Source organism: Vipera berus, assembly GCF_964194415.1.
Source record: "Vipera berus genome assembly, chromosome: Z".
In the NCBI taxonomy this organism is placed as follows: domain Eukaryota; kingdom Metazoa; phylum Chordata; class Lepidosauria; order Squamata; family Viperidae; genus Vipera; species Vipera berus.
In genome coordinates, this window is record NC_138205.1 from 42,033,578 (window position 1) to 42,056,978 (window position 23,401).

The 23,401-nt window shown below is 38.9% G+C and overlaps 1 protein-coding gene across 2 annotated transcripts in view; it reads left to right on the forward strand.

Annotated features, from left to right (window-relative positions):
• The first annotated feature begins 2,189 nt into the window (after nucleotides 1–2,189).
• ACLY (ATP citrate lyase) overlaps nucleotides 2,190–23,401 on the forward strand; it is a 66,494-nt gene continuing 45,282 nt past the window's right edge. For both annotated transcript variants that reach the window (XM_081344022.1, XM_081344023.1), the window contains exons 1-2: nucleotides 2,190–2,428; nucleotides 23,166–23,330. In XM_081344022.1, coding sequence (XP_081200148.1) covers nucleotides 23,172–23,330 — 159 coding nt within the window. In that variant the 5' untranslated portion in view covers nucleotides 2,190–2,428; nucleotides 23,166–23,171. The remainder of the gene's footprint in view (nucleotides 2,429–23,165; nucleotides 23,331–23,401) is intronic.

The window sequence follows — 23,401 nt, forward strand, 5'->3', positions numbered from 1 at the left end:
AACTAAGGTCCTTAAAGGTCTGAGTTTACACTGAAATTGGAGACTTCATATTTTCTTCTCGTGGGCATTGCATTATATTTCCCATTTTATAAATGGGCAGAAAAAAGAAATAATGTGGCTAAGCCATTATTCACATCAGTTTAATACTCTTTTAGCAAGTTGGTTTATTATTCTATTATTTAAAATAAACAGTTTTAGTGCTGAAATTGTCTATGCAAACAACCACACACAGTTGGCCTAAGACATTTTGCTGCTTGAGGTGGAGTAGCTAACTTTCTTTGGTTTCATATTTAGAAATTGATAATTAAATTATTTTGACACCTAAAGAAGATCTCTTACTCATACTTATTTAAAACTATACTTATCTCAGAACCATTATATCATATCTTTAAAAAATCTTGGAGCACAGGGGACCTACCTGAGAATTGGAAAAGAACTGATGTGTTCCCATCTTCAAAAAAAAAGTGTGTGGGGGGGGAGAAACAGATCCAGGAAACTACAGACGAATCAGCCTGACATCAATACCTGGGAAGATACTGGAAAAAATAATCAACAAAACAGATCTGTGATCATCTAGAAACAAAGTTAGAACTAGTAGCCAGCACCTGTTTGTTAAAAACGTATCATCATGCCAAACCAATCTTTAGTCAGTTCGTCAAAGAATGAAATAATTAGTAAACCAATGAAATGCTGTGGACATAGTATATTTAGACTTTAGCAAGGCATTTGACAAAGTAGACCACAATCTATGTCTTCCTAGCTAGAAAAATGTGGGATAGACAGCATCACCCCCAGATGGATTTGTAACTGGCTGACAAAGCGTCCTTAATGGTACTACATCTACATGGATGGAAGTTAGCAGTGGGGTACTGTCTTAGGCCCAGTAATATCTTCATAAATGATTTAGATGAGGGAATAGAAGGAGATCTCATCGAATTTGCAGATGACACTAAGCTGGCAGGAATAGCCAACACCCCAGAAGATAAAGTCAGAATCCAAAAAGATCTTGACAGACTTGAACAAAGGGCCCTATCTAACGAAATGATATTTAATGTGGAGAAAAGCAAGGTCTTACATGTGGGCAGGAAAAAAACAAAGATACAAGTACAGATTAGGTGAAACCTGGCTCAAAAATACTGTGAGAGGGACCTTGGAGTCCTAGTGGATGATCACTTAAACATGAGTCAGCAGTGAGTGGCAGCCGCCAAAAAAGCTAATACAATCCTTGGTTGTATAAACAGAGGCATAGAATCAAAATCACATTAAGTATTAGTACCACTTTATAAAGCCTTAGTAAGACCACACCTGCATCCAAGTTTTGGTCACCACGTTACAAAAAATGTTGAGACTTTTTTGTGCAAAGAAGAGCAACTACCGTAAGACAATTAAAGGTCTGCAGACTGAAACATATGAATAATGGTTGCAAGATTTGGGAATGGCCAATCTACAGAAAAGAAGGACTTGGGGGGGGGGACATGATAGCAGTATTCCAGTTTGAGGGGCTGCCACAAGGAGGAGGGGATAATTTATTTTCAAAGCACCAGAAGCAAGACAAGAAATGACAGATGGAAACTAATCAAGGAGAGAAGCAACCTGGAATTAAGAAGAAACTTCCTAACAATTAACCAGTGGAACAGCTAGCCTTGAGATGTTGTGGGTGCTTCATCACTCTAGGTTTTTAAGAAGAGACTGGACAGCCATTTATCTGAAATGATATAGGGACTCCTGCTTGAGCAGGGGGCTGGACTAGAAGACCTCCAAGGTCCCTTCCAGCTCTATTCTGATTGATTGAAAACATAACTAATAGTACGATTATAATTCTATAACTTGAAGGAAAAAGGAGAAATTATTCCCGCAAACATTGGAAGTTCCAACGCGTTTAGGAGTTTTTATTTATTTCTAAAGACGGGAGGCTCCGAAGACTCCTTTTGAAATGTAATTAGGTTTTTGCTTTAACTTTCCCACTAATAAAATTGGTGAAACAAGTACGCTTTACAATGATAAAAAAGGTATTTTTTTAAAAAAAAAATCCTAAAACGACTCGTCCCCGGTTTTCCGGCCCCCTACCGCTTTCACACGAGATGAAAGTAGGAAGTCACAGATTAAAAAATAAACTGCAACTCCCAGTAAGCTTTGCAACACTCTCTCTCGCTCCACCCACCCCACCCCACCCCCAAGCATACGGTGTTCTGCCCACGGGAGGTGAGCCAATGAGCGAAGTCAGGCACTGCTCAGGCAAGCAGCACGTGGAGAAAATGCTGCCCTATGGCAGGGCTGGAGTGCATCTAGCCATATGAGAAGAGGCAGAGGAGGCGGCGGCGGCGGCGAGAGAAAAAGACGGAGAAGGAAGCAGCAGGAAGATTTGGACAAAGGCTGCAGAGTTTAGGAAAGGCCTGGCCGGCGAAGGGCAAGGCATTTTAACCCTAAGGTAAGCGGGGAGGGAAGAGATTTGGAAAATACTGTATTCCTTTATTTTAAGCGTTTTCCTTAACTACGCCTTTCACACGGATGTGTGGGAAATAAGCGCACTCTTCGGACTGATAAGGACATTTTAACAAGGCATTTTTTGATTATCGTCCCTCGAGCAGTTCCTTTCGCTCCTAGACACGAACGCAACACTTTTATAAGTGACCAATCGTTGATTAGAAGCGGTACCTGTTCACTTTTTGTTTAAAGTTCTGCGTACCGGATGGTGCTATGTAGATAAATAGTTACTGTTGCATTACATGTATTCAGCGTCAAAAGTACACCATACACGTTGGCAAGTGTATCTGTGGACTGTGAAACAAGTGGGCTGCAGAGCAATCCCCTACACACACTAACCCATGGGATGGCAATTTATATTAATTGAGCAAAATATTACGTAAATCGTTGGAGATTTCTCTCTCTCTCTTGCAACTTTTGATAACTAATTAATAAAATCACAAGATAGAGGGAAAGCAAGAAAGAAAGACCTAGAATAGTTTTTAACTTCTGTCCCTGCCGTACATAGGAAGAGAAAAAGATATGCCACCATTTCAGAAGTCATTTTTGTCTTTTTCCTCAGTTTGGAAACTTGTGAATCATCTGTTGATATAAATTTGGGGTTGAGAAAAGAAACTGCTTTTTCACACTCTTCTTTAAATCTGTACACTTCCCAACTGCAAAAGGCTTCAGAAAGTCCTCACAGATTTATGATACATAGTTCATTTTCTCTTTAGGAGACTAATTATCCTTCATATTCTATGGATGTCTATTTTTTAGGATTAAATGCCTGAGAGGGCAGCCCTTATGGAGGACTTCTTTCAGGCATTTGCCTCTGTGTTGAAAAAAAATACAGGGTGTGTAGATGTTTGTATCCCACCTCTTATTATTTTTACAAATTATTATAATTTATTATTTTTACATATAACTCAAGGTGGCGAACATATTCAACACATCTTCCTCCTATTATGCCCACAACAACCCAGTGAAGTGGGTTGGACTGAGAGAGAATGACTATCCCAAAGTCACCTAGCTGGCTTTCATGGCTGAAGCAAGACCATTTAGACCATTTAATATGATACAGAAAAGAATAAAGGAATGAGGTTTCTCCTGCTATGTTTTACCATAGTACCTGAAATATACTACATAGAAAAATTGCAACAAGACAATGATTTGTCTTCATTGCACCTTCTACCCTTTCATAGCGATTTTGTTTCTGTTAACTTTTTGCTGTGTCTCAGAAGTATATTCGATTGTCCTGCATTCTCTGAATGAGCTGATAGAAATCCAAGCTGAAAATCTTTATAGAACCCTAAAATCCCCCAATGAAAGACATGGACAAAATAATACACAGGCAAGAGTTAATGAACAGGATGCCTCTGAGAATGAATAGCTTAAGATTTTTTATTCGGTACTAGAACCAAGCAATAGGCTGGTGTGCACTCTTGTATCCATCCATATTTGTTTCTGTGGATGGTATATGACCTTTTAAAATATCACTGCTGTTAGGTGGGCAGGCATAACAATTTGCTTTTTATTTTAATGCTTAAAATTGCCAGTTTAAGAGAGTAATGTCACTCTCTTAATGGTAGGACCAACTATTAGAAATCTACTAAAAATCACCCAGATATCTACTTAGTTCTATCCCTATATTTCATCATTGTTAGCAGTTGTTCATTGTTGACCAAGATCTGCAATGCGATAGAAGGAGTAAGAATAGGAAGCTTTAGGTCATATGTTCCTCCTTTAGGACAAAATCATTAATTGCCCTGAAGTCTATAGATTTCCAAGATATCAGTGAAAATATTTTTCTCAGTTGGAGATCATTGTAGTGAACATTCTTGCAAATCATGACTTCTTCCAAGAGAATCTCATTAATTTTTCCTCCCAGCAACACTTCTTCCAAATTTTCTAAAGCCTCCTTGCTCTGGAAAATTCTAACATTTAGTACTAGTGGCACAGTGGCTGGAATGCAGTATTGCAGGTAACTCTGCCCACAGCAGGAGTTCAGTCCTGACTGGCTCAAGGTTGATTTGGTCTCCCATCCTCCCTAGGTTGGTATAATGAGGACCCAGATTGTTGGAGGCAATATGATGACTCTTAAACTGCTCAGAGTGTGCTGTAAAGCACCATGGACTGGTATATAAGTCTAAGTGTTATTGTTATTGCTATTTATCAAACTTCAAGAAGCTTCCTTATCCCTCTAGAAGATCTCTGCCTTATTAGAGGAATTGGCACGTAAGCTTTTCAACAGTAGGTAATCAAAAAAATTGTTTCTGCCAGTTTTTCCAGGTAGGCCAAATAAGAAACAGACCACATGAGCTAATTCTACTTCATTATAAGGTTGCATTAACAATCTTGCAAGTCTAAAAGTACATATTTTCTGCTGTCTCTTTCTACAGCCTGATTACTTAGGGAGAATCCTTTCTGAGTTTCTTCTTTTCTTATGCAGCCATGGGCTCCCCACACCCATGATTGTTCCCAAAGCACATCTCTTTCCCTCCCCCCAAGGTCACTTACCATTACAGTTTCAGAGGTGTTGTGGCTAATTTCTTACCTCTTTGTTTCAAATTAACATAATGCCATTGGATGCTCTGTCTTAAAAATATAAATAGTGGAACAAAGGTAAATATTAGGGAGAAAGGTAAATATTAGGGAGAAAGGTAAATATTATTGAGATGTTCTTTAAACGTATCAAATATCTGTTTATAAAACTTATAGCATTAACTTTTACATCATAATGTTACATATAAATATGGGAAATTGAGAGAACAAGGTTCTGATGCTAAATCTGGGTAGTTATCCTGTCACTTGGATAGTTTGGAAGATTTGCTCTAACTGCTGGACATTCTTTTCTATGTGCCTAATTTACCCACACCCTTTTAAGACAGACTTGAGCAGTTAACAGGTCTAATTAGGAAACCTAGGAATTATAGCCTAATGGATTTTGAAGGGCTATAATTTTAGGGATGGCTGCCTTAAAATAAAAATCTAATGGATTTTTGTGTATAAGAAAGCTTTTGGGAATGGCAAAAGAAGAAAATAATTGATCTTTTGTGTTGTTTATCCACACGTCAAAGCAATTTTGAAGCAGCTGAAATAACCATTAGTTTTTTAAGTCACACATCAGCGTGTTGTATGCCACTTAGTCTCATCACTGTGCCACTTTATTCAGGGTCTAATATTTTTGGCTTTGTTTTCTACTGATACTTGTCAGTTTTCTGTGTTGCTCTGTTGTATTTAGTCCTTCCATTGGAAAAAAAACTGTAGGAACTATTTTGATGAAAACCTTAAAGGTGTTCCTGCCTTTTCCACTTTGTTTAAAAGCATTAGGAAACCCTAACATACACTTGTAATATGATATTAAGTAATGCACTCATAGATAATAATTTAAGCTCCTGATCCCTGCTTTGTTCAACTAATTGGAGTGTAGCAGCCAGGGCTTTTTTTCTCATAGAACACTCAGAACGGAGTTCCGGCACCTTTTTTTGGATGGAACCTTGTAGGGTAGGCAAGGCGGGTTGTATGCAATGTGTGAGTTCTGCCACCTTTTTCTGCACTGGTAGCAGCATAGAAGCAGATGTAAATATAATAACTCTAATAGTACAAATAACTGTTTACAATTAATAATTTATATTTTCAAATAATCATACAGAGTGCAATCTCATTTTATTCAAATTCTGGTTGGTTGGGTACTTTTCATTCTCTATTCAAAAGCAGACCGAATCTATATCTTACATTATTAAATCAGAGAAATGATAAACCCAACCCAGGTAAAGGTAAAGGTAAAGGTTCCCCCGCACATGCGTGCTAGTCGTTTCCGACTCTAGGGGCCGGTGCTCATCTCCGTTTCAAAGCCGAAGAGCCAGCGCTTGTCCGAGGACGTCTCCGTGGTCATGTGGCCGGCATGACTAGACGCCAAAGGCGCACGGAATGCTGTTACCTTCCCACCGCAGTGGTCCCTATTTTTCTACTTGCATTTTTACGTGCTTTCGAACTGCTAGGTTGGCAGAAGCTGGGACGAGTAACAGGCGCTCACTCTGCTACGCGGCACTCGGGATTCGACCCGCCAAACTGCCGACCTTCCGATCGACAAGCTCAGCGTCCTAACCCACTGAGCCACCGCGTCCCTTAAACCCAACCCAACGTTGTTTAAATTTCTTAATAAAACAGAAGAAGTTTGTTTGGATAATTTCTGGAATCTTCCTTTTCATTATTCTGATTGCTGGCATTTACTACAACTATATTGAAAAGCAGTAATGTAGCCCAGCTATGGCCTTGCTCTCCGCATACATTATCTACCTTATGATGGTATTCATGTTGTTAAGATGGTATTCATGTATAGTATTCATTTTTAACTGAATTCAGAATTTATTTGATAACAGCAGTTGTTTTATAACTGGCTTTTAAAAAAATTATTTCCTCAATTTTTCAATTATTTAATTATTTTTTTATGGTTTGTAAGGTGTTCTCAGTCATTTTATATGTAAAATGAAATATAAATGTATTAGGGATGAATTTATATTTATTTAATATTAGTATCTCTAAAGTTGAAAAATATTTTAAATGTTCATTTTCTGGAGCTTTTTGATCTCCAGTTTGCCTCCATAAAGCTTCATCATCTCTAATTTTCTGTCTTGTCTGAATCCAGTTATTGCCAACATTCTTGGAAATATGGCATCAATTATTTATTTGTGAGTTCCAATTCAATCCCCATTTTGATGACAACAATGCAACTCTTAACTTTCTTTAACCTTGAGCAGATTAGCCTTTGTAATTTTATCTTTACCTCTTTGTCAAGCATTCCCCCCCCCCCCCGAACAATGCATTTTCCTGTGCTAAATGATCTTGACAAATACTACATTCTTTCCAAATTTGGGATCATGGTATTTTAGCTCTGATGATGAAAAGGCCCCTTTGTGGGCAGGTCATATCACCACTCACATTAGTCACTCAGTACTTCATTAGATTGGTTGCCTAAATATTTTTGTTCTTGTCATCTGTTGCCTAAAAAAAACAAAGACTTGACTTTATTACCACTTTCCCTGAAGTCAGTTCTTTTTAAAAATATATAATTTATTTAATTGGTAAAGAAATATAAATAATTAACCAAGAAAAGAAAACTAGAGAGTACAGTGGGATATTATTTCCAGAACTAAGGACATCAGTATAGAAACCTGTGTTCATATAGGTTGATTCAGCACTTTTGTTAAAACTGCCCTTAGGAGATCTTTAATCCATTTACTTTATTGGGTCATGCTATCCCAGACATGTCAAACACAAGGCCCAGGGGCCAGATCCGGCCCGCGAAGTGGTTTCATGTGGCCCCCGAAGCCATCCTGTAAACAGTGAGGGAACGGCCTCCTCTGCCTTGGCCCTGGCCCAGAGACCCTCCTTCTGCCAGAGACCCCCAGATCTGTCCCACTCCTGCCCAGGCCCCCATAGGCACCCTTGATGCGAACGATGTAGAGCTGGCCACGCCCACCCAGTAGGCCATACACACACTAGCCATGCCCACCCAGTAGGCCACGCCCACCCTGGCCATACCCACCCGGCCCCCCGAGGGCAACCACAATGCTGATGTGGCCCTCAATGAAATTGAGTTTGACACCCCTGTGCTATCCTGTCCTTAGAGAAGTACATCTGGAATGTAGAGACCACACACTCTTAACGTAGTTGAAATAGAAGACAATTGTTCACTAAATGTTTCCATGAGTGGTGGTGGGGTATCAAAAACCACTCATCAGAAGGAATGCTAACCCTCTCCCCAAAATATGCTCCCAGTGCTGTTTTGTGGGGTTCATAGGCATTTCTGCAAATTGGTAGGATGAGAGAGGCTGGTTCCGTTTCATAACATGTAAGGTTCTTTTTTCCTTTTTTTTAAGGTAATCTTTTTTAAAAGGTCATGGGGACAGAGAGCCTGGTGAGCGCTAAGGGAGGTGTTTCTAGGCTTCTTATGCTGTATCCCTGCAAAATGCAGCTTCTGCTGTTTGCAGCTTCCATATTGTTTACTGTTAACAGCAATAGGTCATCTGAATTGGCAAATTTGAATTGAGGAATCTTCATAAACGAATAACTATGCTTAAGTTAATGCTTCTTGAGCGATTTTGGATTTTGCTGTCTATTCATTTTTAATGGATAAATTTACATCTCTGCAGCATGGATGCATCTAGCTATTGAAGTAGAATAGCTTCACTTAGATCTTTTAAAATTAGTTCCAAGCAGCTTAAGAAGCTTGGCATGTCCGTATCTGCATTGGAGAAAGCTTATCTTGTTCATTAGGAAACAAAAAGTGAGTTTCTGTAATAAAACCTTTAGGAAAAGGTTGATTCAGCATTTGTATTAGACAATTATTAATACGCCACCCTTTTTGCAAGCCAGATTGTTACTTGAAGTATTTACAGAGGGGCAAATGTGACGGAAGACACCCAGCTGCTGACGTGTAGGCTTGCTTTCACTGTGCTGGCCTCTTTATTTGCACAAAGCAGTTTGGACAGCAGTTGAACCTTTGTGGTTTTGAAGGTCCTGTGGTAAATGACAGCTTTTCTAGCTAAGATCAGTTGAACAAAGATATGATGTCCTTCCTATTTGTGGCAGGCTTTTAATATTAACAGTTCAGCTGGCATTTCCTGAGTATACTATGCATTGTTTGAAATCTTTCTGATGAACGCTAAGCGGAAGCTGCCGAAGATATTGTACGTGAATAGCAGCAGAAGGCAGTGACAGGTTCCTTTCTCAAACTATAAAAGTAGATGCATAGGTCAGATTTGCATAAAATTGCTGTCTAAAGGAATATGCAACCTTCAATGCTGTGACCCCATATTAGAAAGTTAAAGGTATTTAGATAGTGAAGCCTAGTAAGTGGATTTCCACGCAGCAAAGAACCAGTGTGCTAATACCTATGATAATGTACAGCAGAGATTTACAAAGTTTCTACTCTGCCCTTAATCCCCAGTTTCACAAAAAGGCAGTTCAAGATAATCACAAAATTGAGGGAGAGTATTGCCTAATTACCTGGCAATTTTAACAGGCCTAGACAATTATGCAAGATTTGGGAGCTGCAGCTTGCTAAACAGGAGAACCACCAATGAGGTTACCACAAAGATGGTGACATCCCAGGAAGGCAAGGAGTTGAATCTTTTTGGGCTTTTAAATGTGGGTTTAAGGGTGGAAATGGAAGGGGGTTATCTCTTTGAGACAAACCATTCTTAGCCCTCTTCACTACACACAGAAACAGACAAACTGACTGAACAACAACTTTGTCAACCATCACCAACACTGAACAGCAAAATAGCTGAATTTCAGAGACACATCTTGATCCAGTTTTAGAAACTTGGAGATATTTTGATTGAATTGGAAACATGGTTTGAGGTGCTGGGGAACTGCAGTTGGACCCATGAGTTCCCAATCATATCCCCCCCCCTCTTTCTGGGAACATAAACTAATAAACTAAACTAAACATAATTTCATTGCTGCAATAATTTTCTAGAGGCTGCAGTAAGTTTCTAAGGACATATAAGGGGCAGGCTCAGATTTCACCATTTTGTGCAAAATTTATTATTTCAAGGGTTTTTTGTGTAACATTTCTCCATCCCTAATATATTTCAAATTATTCTCATTAAATTTTTTTGTATCTCATGCTTCTTCTCTAATTGCAAGAAGGACAACTCATTAAGAGATGCTTATCCGTCTCACCACTCCTCATTTTTAAAAGTTTTTATGATGATGATTATGATGATGATGTGTGATCAAGCCTTATCTCCACAATTTTTAATAATAATAATATGATGATGATGATGGAAGGGACCTTGGAGGTCATCTAGTCCAACCCCCTGCTCAGGAAACCCTATATCATTTTGGACAAATGGCTGTCCAGTCTCTTCTTAAAAACTTCCAGTGTTGGAGCATTCACGGCTTCTGGAGGCAGGCTGTTCCACTGGATAATTGTTGTAACTGTCAGGAAGTTTCTCCTTAGTTCTAGGTTGCTTCTCTCTTTGATTAGTTTCCATCCGTTGCTTCTTGTCCTGCCTTCGGGTGCTTTGGAGAATAGCTTGACTCCCTCTTCTTTGTGGCAGCTTTGCTCCGTTCCAATTTTTTTCTCCGTTTGGAGAAATCTATAGCTATGGTTGCTGACTGCCTGGAGCTCAAACTGCCTATTTTTGTTGCCTGTCTTGATTTTTATTTTATAGAATCTATATTCTTAGCAGTGTATGAATAGAAGATGATTGAATACAGGAATCAGTATATCATTTAAGACTTCTTTATGCAGGACAGGTTGCTTGTCAATTCTTTTTTGACTCAGAAGTACTCAGATCTTTCTCTTGTCATGCTTCTTTGCTTTTCCTTTGACACATTTCTGACACATTCATAGTACAGGTTGACAGTAACAACTTGAAAAAAATGTGATCCCTTGGCATAGAAGACCTTAAAACCAGGTTTCCTGTGCCATCCTGAAATGAATCTTCTCTGCTCCTGACACAAATACGTACTCTTTCAGTACTAATGAAAATTGTCCATAGGGTTTCATGTGTAGTCCATTCCTACCATTCCATTAGCTGGAAAATCCCATCTTTTTTGTTTGATGACTAACCTGATTGCACTCAAAGAAGAAACAAATGGGGGGGGGGGGAGAAATACTGTAATGGAATCTTTCTGAGAGAAATTCCAAGGAGATAGAAAGTCAAACAGCAGAAAATGGCGTTGATTCTTGAAAAAGCAGAAGGAGGCATTTTTGTGTATCTATTCCCACATATGCTATGAATCCTTCTTTATTTTCTGGATTTATGAACATAAAGGTAAAGGTAAAGGTTCCCCCGCACATGCGTGCTAGTCGTTTCCAACTTTAGGGGCCGGTGCTCATCTCCGTTTCAAAGCCGAAGAGCCAGCGCTTGTCCGAGGATGTCTCCGTGGTCATGTGGCCGGCATGACTAGACACCAAAGGCGCACGGAACGCTGTTACCTTCCCACCGTAGTGGTCCCTATTTTTCTACTTGCATTTTTACGTGCTTTCGAACTGCTAGGTTGGCAGAAGCTGGGACGAGTAACAGGCGCTCACTCTGTCACGTGGCACTCGGGATTCGACCTGCCAAACTGCCGACCTTCTGATCAACAAGCTCAGCGTCCTAACTATTGGGACTAAATGCGAGTGAGCGGGTTGTGAGCATGCCCTATGTACATCCTATATCTTGACCGTTAAAACAGTCACACAAGTGTATTTGTAAGATCTCCTAATTCTCAGCCCTTACTCTGATGATGTCAACAGCCAGTTGACGAAAGCTCAGTAGTAAAAAGGCTATTTTATATCTCGGAGTTCATTAATTTTATTGATTTTAACATACGCAGATATATAAAACAGGTTCCTCTAATTGCAAGTTGCTTTCAAGTAACTACTAGGCTGTATAACTAGAAGTAGAGACTGGTCACGAAAAGCTAAGCAGAGTCAGAACTGGTTGTACTTGCGATGGGAGTCTTTCAGGAAAAAAAAATCTTCCCAGAAAAAAGCCATTGCTTGTCAATAAAACGACATAGCTATGGCTTTATACTTCTCTCACCAGGAATCAAGGACAAAGAATTGGGTGGGGGGGAGAGGGAAGGTATTAAAATGATATTGGCTTGCTCTTAAGATTAGTAATAATGCTTTCATCTTGGCTGGCTTTATAGATCTTTGCCAACATCACTGAGAAAATAATTGCATGAAATGAATTTGAACGTCATTGAGTTTCAACATGCTTTGGGGAAGCTGCGTTTTGCTATTTATCTTTCCTATGTACTGCATTTTGCTATTTGTTTTTCACTTGTGTTTGTCGAGTTGCTGTTTATTAAGTAATATATTGGTTCCAGGGTTGTCTATAAGCACTGAAGTGGAACTCGGTTTCAGCAGTTCTTGTTCTAGATCTTGTTATTGTTGGGATAGAGGGATTTTTTTGGATTCAGAACATATACAGTGCATTACTTTAACTTATAAATCTATCCCCCTTGGTCATCTGGTGACATAGCTGGGGGAAGGTCTGTTCAATTGTTTTCCTTTGAAGTTGTTAATTTATAGATTGTCAAGCCATTAAAACAACTGTGACTTGTGTGTATTCCAAATATCTTTTTCTCTCTCCTACCTATATTTTGGTTTGGTTTTCCTTAACACAAGGTTTGAGCTCAGACGTTATATTTTGTTTATGTACCCAGCAATTACATTCAAACCATCAATAAAAATGGGTAATTAAGATGTAATTAAGATTCTGCTTATGTATGAATAAGGGACCCGGTGGCTCAGTGGGTTAGGACGCTGAGCTTGTCGATCGGAAGGTCGGCAGTTTGGCGGGTCGATGCGCCTGTTACTCGTCCCAGCTTCTGCCAACCTAGCAGTTCGAAAGCACGTAAAAATGCAAGTAGAAAAATAGGGACCACTACGGTGGGAAGGTAACAGCGTTCCGTGCGCCTTTGGCATCTAGTCATGCCGGCCACATGACCATGGAGACGTCTTCGGACAAGCGCTGGCTCTTCGGCTTTGAAATGGAGATGAGCACCGGCCCCTAGAGTCGGAAACGACTAGCACGCATGTGCGGGGGAACCTTTACCTATGTATGAATACCTTATGAATACCCTATGAAGAATAAAGTCTATAATCTTATACTGCTGATTAGAACTTGCTCTGAGTAGGCAGCTATAGGATTGTTGTTTAATTAATGGATTGATTAATGTTGTATTTTCTGGTGATTATAATTCCAAGCACCCATAATCTTCATGCACATAGTGATTAATCGATATAGACATCTTCAGTTTCCTTTTTTTTAAAACACAGAAATATAGCCACATCACTTCTATTATCAGATAGCTTTTACCAAATACCCAGAGGCAAATACTAAATGGACTTTTGAGGTATTTTTGTAAGGATATAATGAGTTTTTAGCACAAAATATAAATGCAGACCTGTTGGGTTAGAACTACCAGGTCTGGGCAGCAAAAATCTGGGCAGCAGGAAACAGGTACAGAAAATTGTTTGTCAACTGATGTTTAGTTAGATTTTTTAAGCTCTGTGCAGTATTCATTACTAAAATGTCCGCTAAAAGCCATAATTATTTGCTTCCAAGACCTTCTAAAATCCATCTGCTATTTGCTCAGCTATAGGAATATGTGTTGTATCTTTGATAAGGCAAATGATTTTTTGACTCTTCAGATTAGTTTTCTACCTTTTTATCATCATCATTATTGTAGAAGACAATATTTGGCAAACTGATTCCAACTAGATATTTTATTTATTTTATTTATTTCATCTTAATTTTATTTACTTATTTGTATCCTACCTTTATTATTTTTACAAATAACTCAAGGCAGTTAACAAATCCAACTTACCTTTCTCTTTCTTTTTCCCTGCAACAACAACCCTATGAGGTAGATCGGGCTGAGAGAGTGTTACTGACCCAAGGTCACCCTGCTAAATTTCATGGCTAAGGTGGGACTAAAACTCATGGTCTCCTGCTTTCTAGTCTGGTTCTTTAACCACTGGACCAAAGTGGTGCTTGTAATTTTTGAATTACAATTCTGATAGGCCTTTACTGGGACTCTGGGACTGATCAGAGTTTAAGCCTAAAGCATCTGCAGAATACCAGTGTGCTGTTATACCTATACTTGGATGTAGAGAAGTTCAAGTGCCTGAATTGCAAGCAGATTGGACTGCAAGTAGTGTGAAAACTTACAGCCCTTCAGTAGGATGCTACTTTTGATCTGGTCCCCTGCACTTTGTGCTAATAGCATGCAATGTGGCTTTAGAATGAGGTAATATAGGCGCTGTGGAAGCATTTTAGAAAAAGGATGGAACTCAGGTATTCTCTTTGTGTGTATTCATTGTTTGCATGCAAATGGTGTCATTTTATTAGCCTTGACATGTTGGTATGACAAAGAAATCTGTTTGAAGGGATGTGGCCTTCTCATTTATCACTTCCCAGATCCTGAGAGATAAAGTATGTTTCACAACTGAGTCAAAAAGATTCATTGTTGGAATATGAAAGACTACGAATTGGTCTCTTAGGAAGCTTTTCTGTTGTAGCTCTGCACAAGTTACTCTTCTGATCATAATTTTCTAACTAGAGAAGAAACACATATGGTAACCTCTTCCTCAGAACAGAAAAATGATTTTATAGTCTGCATTCAGGATTGCTCAATTCTTACTTCGAGAGAGAGAGAGAGAGAGAGAGAGAGAGAGAGAGAGAGAGAGAGAGAGAGAGAGAGAGAGAGAATAAATTAGAACTCTGGTTTACCAGTATGATAAAGTAGTTATATGATTAGGATCAGATACCCACAAATTCAGGTCTTTGCCCAGCCATGGACTCGTGTGACAACTTTGGGCAAATCATAAGCTCTCTAACTATCTTGAGTTCTTGGAAGAAAGGTTGGATAGAAGTATGACATAAATAACTTGAAAGTTCATCCTAGATGGCATTGCTAGGAAGGATACCAAGGTAAAAGATTAAACCATGTAAGGTGAAGCAGTTAACTTCTTGCACTGAGTGCCTTGGGATTACAGGAATCTTCAACAACTTCAGAACACTGTTCTCTGAGGACAGATAGGTAGGACAGATAGATAGGCTTAAGGGAGGGAAGGAGGGAGAGAATGTGATAAGGACCACTTCAGCTTCTTCAAATTCTCTCTCTTGTATTTTGCAACCTTGGCTATTAATAGATGCTCTTCAATCAGTAGTCTTGATTGCTTTACCTGTAATTGTGTCCTACTTGTCCTCCTGCTGTGGTATCTCACAGCTTTTTAAATGCAAAGAAGAGACTGTGTGGTGTATGTGTGTGGGAGTAGGGGAGGTGTATTCAACTAGAAAGGGTTTTTAAAAAAGATAATCACAGAATGCAATTGATGGGTTTAAACACCAAATCTCTTATATCTGAAACAGAGATATACTACTATACTTAATATTTGCTAATGGCTGTACTCTAGTCATTTTTCAGTGACTCTACTATATATAAAGTTGGAATTCCACTCCACAAGAACCTTTAGAGATGAAATATTTCTATTTTAATATATTGTTAATGTCATATTTGTAACCTAATTTAAATCATCTCTGGAAAAAAAATGATGTGGGAAGTAATACTTGGAATTAATACCAGGAATATGAGCCTGTTGCCTTGTAAATCAGCCCTATTTTATTTTGATTCTAAAAACTGTAATGCTGAACTATGTCTGCTCTTTTAAAATTAGATTACATGACATTCATATATAAGAAATATCTGTCTCTTTATTGTTCATCAGAAGTTCAGAGGGACTGAGACCTTGGGCTGAATCAGCCTAACCCACACACACACACAGAGAGAGAGAGAGAGAGAGAGAGAGATAGATAGAGAGAGAGAGAGAGAGAGAGAGAGAGAGAGAAAAGAAGAAGAAGAAGAAGAAGAAGAAGAAGAAGAAGAAGAAGAAGAAGAAGAAGAAGAAGAAGACATTTCTGTACATTTATTTTGCAAGATCGCTTACTTTTCCAGTACTTCTGCCTAGTCAAGATCTTTATGTATGGAAGATAATGATGTGGAAAACAGGCTTCCCAAAGCATGGATAATCAGGAATTGCATATGTATATCTTCAAAATGAGGGGGATGGGAACCATAGCCTCAATTCTTCCACGGACAGGAATATTTGCTGGAAACAAGTTTAATTTATAACTCTCATAAAATAGATTGTATACAATGAGATTGCTGATAGCATCTGTTTGCTGTGAAGCACCAAATGGTACAGAATGAGCTAAGCTGCTAAGGAGTTTCAAAATTTGTTCCAAAGTCAGAGCAATACAGAGATTAGCATGCTTATATAATCTGCATAGCAGTAGAAAGCATGCTGGATTCCTAACAATCTGATAAATAATATTACATTAAACTTTTGTCTCTTGAGAAACCTATATGTGGGCCAAGAAGCAACAGTGAGAACTGGACACGGAACCACTGATTGGTTCAAAATTGGGAAAGGAGTCCGGCAAGGCTGTATACTGTCGCCCTGCCTATTTAACTTATATGCAGAGCACATCATGAGAAAGGCAGGGCTAGATGAATCAAAAGTTGGGATTAAGATTGCCGGAAGAAATATCAACAACCTAAGATATGCCGATGACACCACTCTAATGGCAGAAAATGAAGAGGAACTAAAGAGCCTCTTGTTGCGGGTGAAGAAGGAGAGTGCAAAACCTGGGTTGAAACTAAACATTAAGAAAACCAAGATCATGGCATCCGGCCCTCTCAATTCCTGACAAATAGATGGGGAAGAAATGGAGGTAGTGACAGATTTTATTTTCCTGGGCTCCAAGATCACTGCAGATGGGGACTGTAGCCAAGAAATTAAAAGACGCTTGCTCCTTGGGAGGAAAGCCATGGCAAATCTAGACAGCACACTAAAAAGCAGAGATATCACCCTCTCAACAAAAGTGCGTATAGTCAAGGCTATGGTCTTCCCAGTATGGCAGTGAAAGTTGGACCATAAAAAAGGCTGAGCGCCAAAAAATTGAGGCCTTTGAACTGTGGTGCTGGAGAAGATTCCTGCGAGTCCCTTGGACTGCAAGGCGATCAAACTGGTCAGTCCTAGAGGAGATCAACCCTGATTGCTCTTTAGAAGGCCAGATACTGAAGTTGAAACTCAAATACTTTGGCCACCTAATGAGAAGGAAGGACTCACTGGAGAAAGGCCTAATGCTGGGAAAGATTGAGGGCAATAGAAGAAGGGGATGACAGAGAATGAGGTGGCTGGATGGAGTCACTGAAGCAGTAGGCGTGAGCTTAAATGGACTCCAGAAGATGGTAGAGGACAGGAAGGCCTGGAGGAACGTTGTCCATAGGGTCACGATGGGTCGGACACGACTTCGCAGCTAACAACAACAAACTTTAGGACTTTACAAATCAGAGCAGAATGTGGCAAGCGAACATTGTTTTCTATAGCTCTCATCACGGTAGGATAATAGTATGAGCCAACACAGATATTCCCAAAGATGAGAAGATTTAAAAGAACAATCAGACCCAGGCCTATATAGTAATGGTGACATATATTTGTTCCTATTTGTGTACCAAGAAGTGTATCTAGGAATAAATGCTTAGTCAGTGCAGTAAAAAAATCCTTTTGTGTCATGGATTTCAGATGATTGTAGAAAGAGCGTTCTGAATATCTTTATCCGTAACCAATATAAGAAATGAAAACGTGAGTTAATATTTCCTTGGCTGAGTATCAGATTTTTTAAATATAATCAAGAATTTCATAGTCATTATTACAGAACTCAGCTTTATATAGTTAGCATATCTCCTTCCTTCCGGCTCAGTTTTATGTTAATTGGTTACCTGGCTGTGCCTGGAATCTTAAGCGCATCAGCCAAGAAAGGAAACACACTGATGACAAGGGGGAAGAACCGAAACACTTGCTTCTTTGGTCAGGATGTTTGGTTTTCTTCCTAATTTCCCCTTGCTGTTTTAGCCTACAGTGTTTTTCTTCATTTTTTTTAAAAAGTACATTATAGGCAAAATGGTAAGGGGGGAAAGAAAGCACTCTTTCAAATATTAAAAAAGAAAAGAGCACTTAAAACTATTTGTAGGATTGATGGGGAAAAATGGTCTTGTCTTGTCTTCCATCTGTGGGTTTTTTATTTTGCTTTTTGTTTTCATAAAAGCATTCGGGGCCTGTTTATCTTCTTCATTCATTTCCATACTGTAGTAGTGAGGTCCTCTTCTTCTTTACTTCCTCTTACTGCTTTGGGTGTTGAGGGAAGTAATGAAGTGAATCTACAAATTCCAAGAAGTTGATAAGAGTTCAATTCATGTAAAATAATCAGCTCAATTTCTACTCTAGAAACTTGCCAAAATAGTTTTCCATTGACAGTCTTGTACTGGATCTTTCAGTTCCTTATTCTACAGCAGGGGTATCAAACTCAATTTCATTGAGGGCCACATCAGCATTGCGGTTGCCCTCAGGGGGCCGGGTGGGTATGGCCTGGGTGGGCGTGGCCTACTGGGTAGGCGAGGCTAAAGTGCGTATGGCCTACTGGGTGGGCGTGGCCAGCTGTACATCGTTTGCATCAAGGGTGCCTATGGGGGCCTGGGCAGGAGTGGGACAGATCTGAGGGTCTCTGGCAGAAGGAGGGTCTCTGGGCCAGGACCAAGGCAGCGGGGGCCGTTCCCTCACTGTTTCCAGGATGGCTTCGTGGGCCGCATGAAACCACTTCGTGGGCCGTATCTGGCCCCCGGGCCTTGTGTTTGACATGTCTGTTCTACAGTTTCCTATATAATTGAATATAATATATAGCAACAAGCACATTAATAATATTATAGGCTTACTGTTACATAGGAACATGATGAATCATCTGCTATTAGATGGAATTCTGAGTCATTTAAGACTACAATTCTTGACGGTCTATGGAGATTCTCAGGCATGCAGGTCATAGTTGTCCCAAAGATGCTTTTTCACAAGGCAACTGGGCTTTCTTGTTTTTCTTTGAAGACATTTCGCTTCTCATCCAAGAATGTTAGAGCTGAAGAAGCTTCTTGGATGAGAAAAACAAGAAAATCCAGTTGCCTCGTGAAAAAGCATCTTTAGTACCACTCCTGACCCATACCTAAATATCAAAAGTTATTTTTAAAAAGTTATTACCAGTGCTTTCTAGAGAGATTAAGTTTATATATAAGTTTCTCTGCTGACAAAAATCAGCATCTCATCCAGTAGATTTAAAGTACATATGTGCACACTCTACCCAAATTCTCTTAACAAAATTATTCCTTTAATAGTTTTTTTCTTTTACTCTCAAATATTAAAACTATTGTTATCCTTAAAAGATTGTAACGATAGCATATTTGTATTTTGTAGGAAAAGCTACACTTTTGCTAGTGAGATGCTTATTTCTGTCAAAGAAATGTCTATAGTGTTGGAGGAACAATATCTTCCCAAGAATTATGTACCATCTTCAGTTGAATTTTATTGTAAAGTTTATACTTACTAAAAAGCAGGTTCTGCGAAATTTAAAATTTATAATAAATTTTCTGGAAAAAATAATGTTTGTTTTGAAATGTTAACAGTTTTTTTAGTATTAAATTAAAATTACTAGTTTGAAGGGGGGAAACCATTAAAAAGAATAAATACTTCCTTTACTAATTTTGTCTTATTCTTTATAAATCAATAAATAATAAATAATAATGATAAAGTTGGAAGGGACCTTGGAGGTCATCAGGTCCAACCCCTTGCTCAGGCAGGAAACCCTATACTATTTCGGAAAATGGCTATCCAGTCTCTTCTTAAAAACTTCCAGTGTTGGAGCATTTACCGCTTCTGGAGGCAGGTTGTTCCACTGGTTAATTGTTCTAACTGTCAGAAAATTTCTCCTTAGTTCTAGGTTGCTTCTCTCCTTGATTAGTTTCCATCCATTGCTTCTTGTCCTGCCTTCAGATACTTTGGAGAATAGCTTGACTCCCTCTTCTTTGTGGCAGCCCCTGAGATATTGGAACACTGCTATCATGTCCCCCTTCATCCTTCTCTTTGTTAAACTACACATACCCAATTCCAGCAACTGTTTTAGCTTCCAGTCCCCTAATCATCTTTGTTGCTCTTCTCTGTACTCTTTCTAGAGTCTCAACATCTTTTTTACATCGTAGTGACCAAAACTGGATGCACTATTCCAAGTGTGGCCTTAGCAAGGCATTGTAAAGTGGTATTAGTACTTCACGTGATCTTGATTCTATCCCTCTGTTAATGCAGCCTAGCACTGTGTTGACTTTTTTGGCAGCTGCAGCACACTGCTGGCTCATATTTAAGTGATTGTCCACTAGGACTCCGAGATCCCTCTCAAGGTATCCCCTATACTATATCTGTACGTCTGGTTTTTCTTGCCTAAATGTAAAACCTTACTTTTTTCACCATTGAATTTCATTTTGTTAGATAGTGCCCAGTGTTCAAGTCTGTCCAGATCCTTCTGTATCTTAAGCCTGTCTTTTGGAGTGTTGGCTATTACCTGCCAGCTTGGTGTCGTCTGCAAATTTGATGAGTTCCCCATCTATCCCCTTGTTCAAATCGTTGATGAAGATGTTGAAGAGCACTGGGCCCAGAACGGAGCCTTTGGGCACCCTACTACACACTTCCCTCCATGTAGATGTGGTTCCATTGAGGACGACACTCTTTGAGTATGGCCGGTCAGCCAGCTACGAATCCATTTGGTGGTGATGCTGTCAAACCCACATTTTTCTATCTAACCCACATTTTTCTATCTATGAAATACTACTTCTTATAGAGTTAAAATAACCTTTTCAAATATTTCATGGTGACTGCCAAAGTTACCAGCCAAATCAAAAGAGAAATTTAGGTTCACTGTCCATCCTTGTTTTCAAACTGTCTTCTTGCAGTCTGTTTTAAGGCAAATAAGAACGTTCATTTTGGCTTGTCCCATCTCCCTTAAGTAAAGACTGAGCTGGCAGGTATATTTTTTTTGTACATGGAGTTTGAGCACTTAGCCATTGCAAGCAGCAGTAAAACTTAATGAGCCTCAATATGAACTCATTCTTTTTGTAGAGTAGGGAGGGATTGTCAACATAACATAGTACCCTCCATGATAATTTTGTGAAAGCCTGTTTAAAATATTTTTTATTACCTGATAAGTGATATCAAATATATTTTTCATGTCAGTATTATATAGGGCCATTTGTATTAAATGTATGAAGATTTTCAATAAATTGTACAAAAACACTTCTTTGTGTCTATAAGATATAAACTTTTGTTGAAATTTGAAATGGAATTCCAGATTAAAGAATATATGGTAAAGTAGGCTAAGAATTTTGGTTATAAAATGCAGATGATCAATAGAAAAATATATTGAAAAGTTTGAAATTTTCATTATGTTATGATCAAAGAAAATTTTTATAAAATTATGAGTCATGATATCAGAGAAATTATATAAAATGTATAAAATATTCCAAATGTATGGACAAGTGAACTACCTGAAGGGATATTCTATCATGCTTGTTGGACATGTAAAAAAGCTGACATACTTTGGATTCCAATGCTCAAATTCATATAGAGAATTTTATAGATTAATATTCAATTCAAATTGGAACTTTTCCTTTTAAGATTGATAGATACACAGAAAATAATCATGGAAGACTATTTCAATATATAAATACTGCAGCAAGAAATTTTTTCTTTATTTATAATATTGTGTATTTTTTTACTTGTTTTTTGCATTCAATTTTTAAAAAGTGAAAAGAGGAAAAAAGATTCCAGCCGTCTCTTCATCCAAGTTAATAACAAAAATGTTGAGGAGTATTCTGTAGAGCTCAATCAGTTCCTGACTTCATTTTTAACAAGGACAGGTAAATGAGTGGATGAAAGAAAGGAGAATTCAAGGAGCCTTACAGACCAATCAGTCTGACATTGATACCTTAGAACAGGGGTGTCAAACTCAATTTCATTGAGGGCCGCATCAGCATTGCGGTTGCCCTCAGGGGGCCGGGTGGGTGTGGCCTGGGTGGGTGTGGCCTACTGGGTGGGCGTGGCTAGAGTGCGTATGGCCTACTGGGTGGGCATGGCCAGCTCTACATCGTTTGCATCAAGGGTGCCTATGGGGGCCTGGGCAGGAGTGGGACAGATCTGAGGGTCTCTGGCAAAAGGAGGGTCTCTGGGCCAGGGCCAAGGCAGTGGGGGCCGTTCCCTCACTGTTTCCAGGATGGCTTTGCGGGCCGCATGAAACCACTTCGCGGGCTGGATCTGGCCCCCGGGCCTTGTGTTTGACATGTCTGCCTTAGAAGATTCTAGAGCAATTATAAAAAGACTAATCAGTAGGCACCCCGAAGACATGCACTTACCATTACCAAAGTCAACTCATTGTGTCAAAAACAATTCTTAGCTGATTAAAACATGAACTACGTGTTTTACGTCGCACCTTCCTTATCAGATTATTGCAATGTTGATGCAATACATTTTGATTTGATGGAACTCTCACTAACACTATGGTTAATGAACTACAGTAGATATACATGAGTTGAGTGGCATAGTAGTTACGGTACATAGTTAGCTGACTTTAAAGCCATTTGGAGGATGCCATTCACCTGATTCTGAAGATTTGAACTGATGTATACAAATAGATATTTCCGGGCATTTTTCTATCAGGGTTAGCTTCAATATGTCTTCTTCCTCCTGCTTTTCATAAATGCTTGGTAGAACACATGCTATCATATTGGAGAAACCTGAAACCTGAAAGTAAGAATGGAATGCTCTTTCCTATGTTTTAGTGTCCTTATTTTGGTGTTTCAACTGAGTAGCTTGTAACTGATTCTTTTCTCTCTCTCTCTGCTGATTCTAAACATCTTTTTTCTGGTTCTTAGCATTCCTTGCCAAGGAATCTCATTTGTAAATATAAATTACAGAACAAAAAAGTTTAAAAATTAAAAGAAAGCAAATCCTAAAGTTAATAATTAAAAGCCTCTTTTGAGGGAATGCATTCCACAGAGTGGAAAATTCACTGTCACTAATTGTAATTGTGCCTTCTCCATATTTTGAATTGTACAGTTCAGCAGAACTGTTATGCCTTGGTTTCTAGAATAGAGTTAATATTGACTACAGTTATATTGGAGATGCAAGAACCACTTTAAACATAGAATAGTTTTGAATCATATCTCTGTCAGTAAAACCACATTAAAATAAATATTCTAAAGCCAAATATTTTATAAGTAACTATAGTGTAACTTTTTCTAATTGGCCTTAGGTAACCATGTCTGCCAAAGCAATTTCTGAACAAACAGGGAAGGAGTTTTTGTATAAATACATCTGCACCTCTTCAGCCATCCAGAATCGCTTCAAATATGCCAGAGTAACACCTGATAGTGACTGGGATCAGCTCATCCAAGATCATCCCTGGTTGTTGACTGAGGTGAGAAAACAAAACTGTGTCTTGTTACATCTTAAAGCTATCTGAGATTCGTATAAAAGTACTGAACGCTT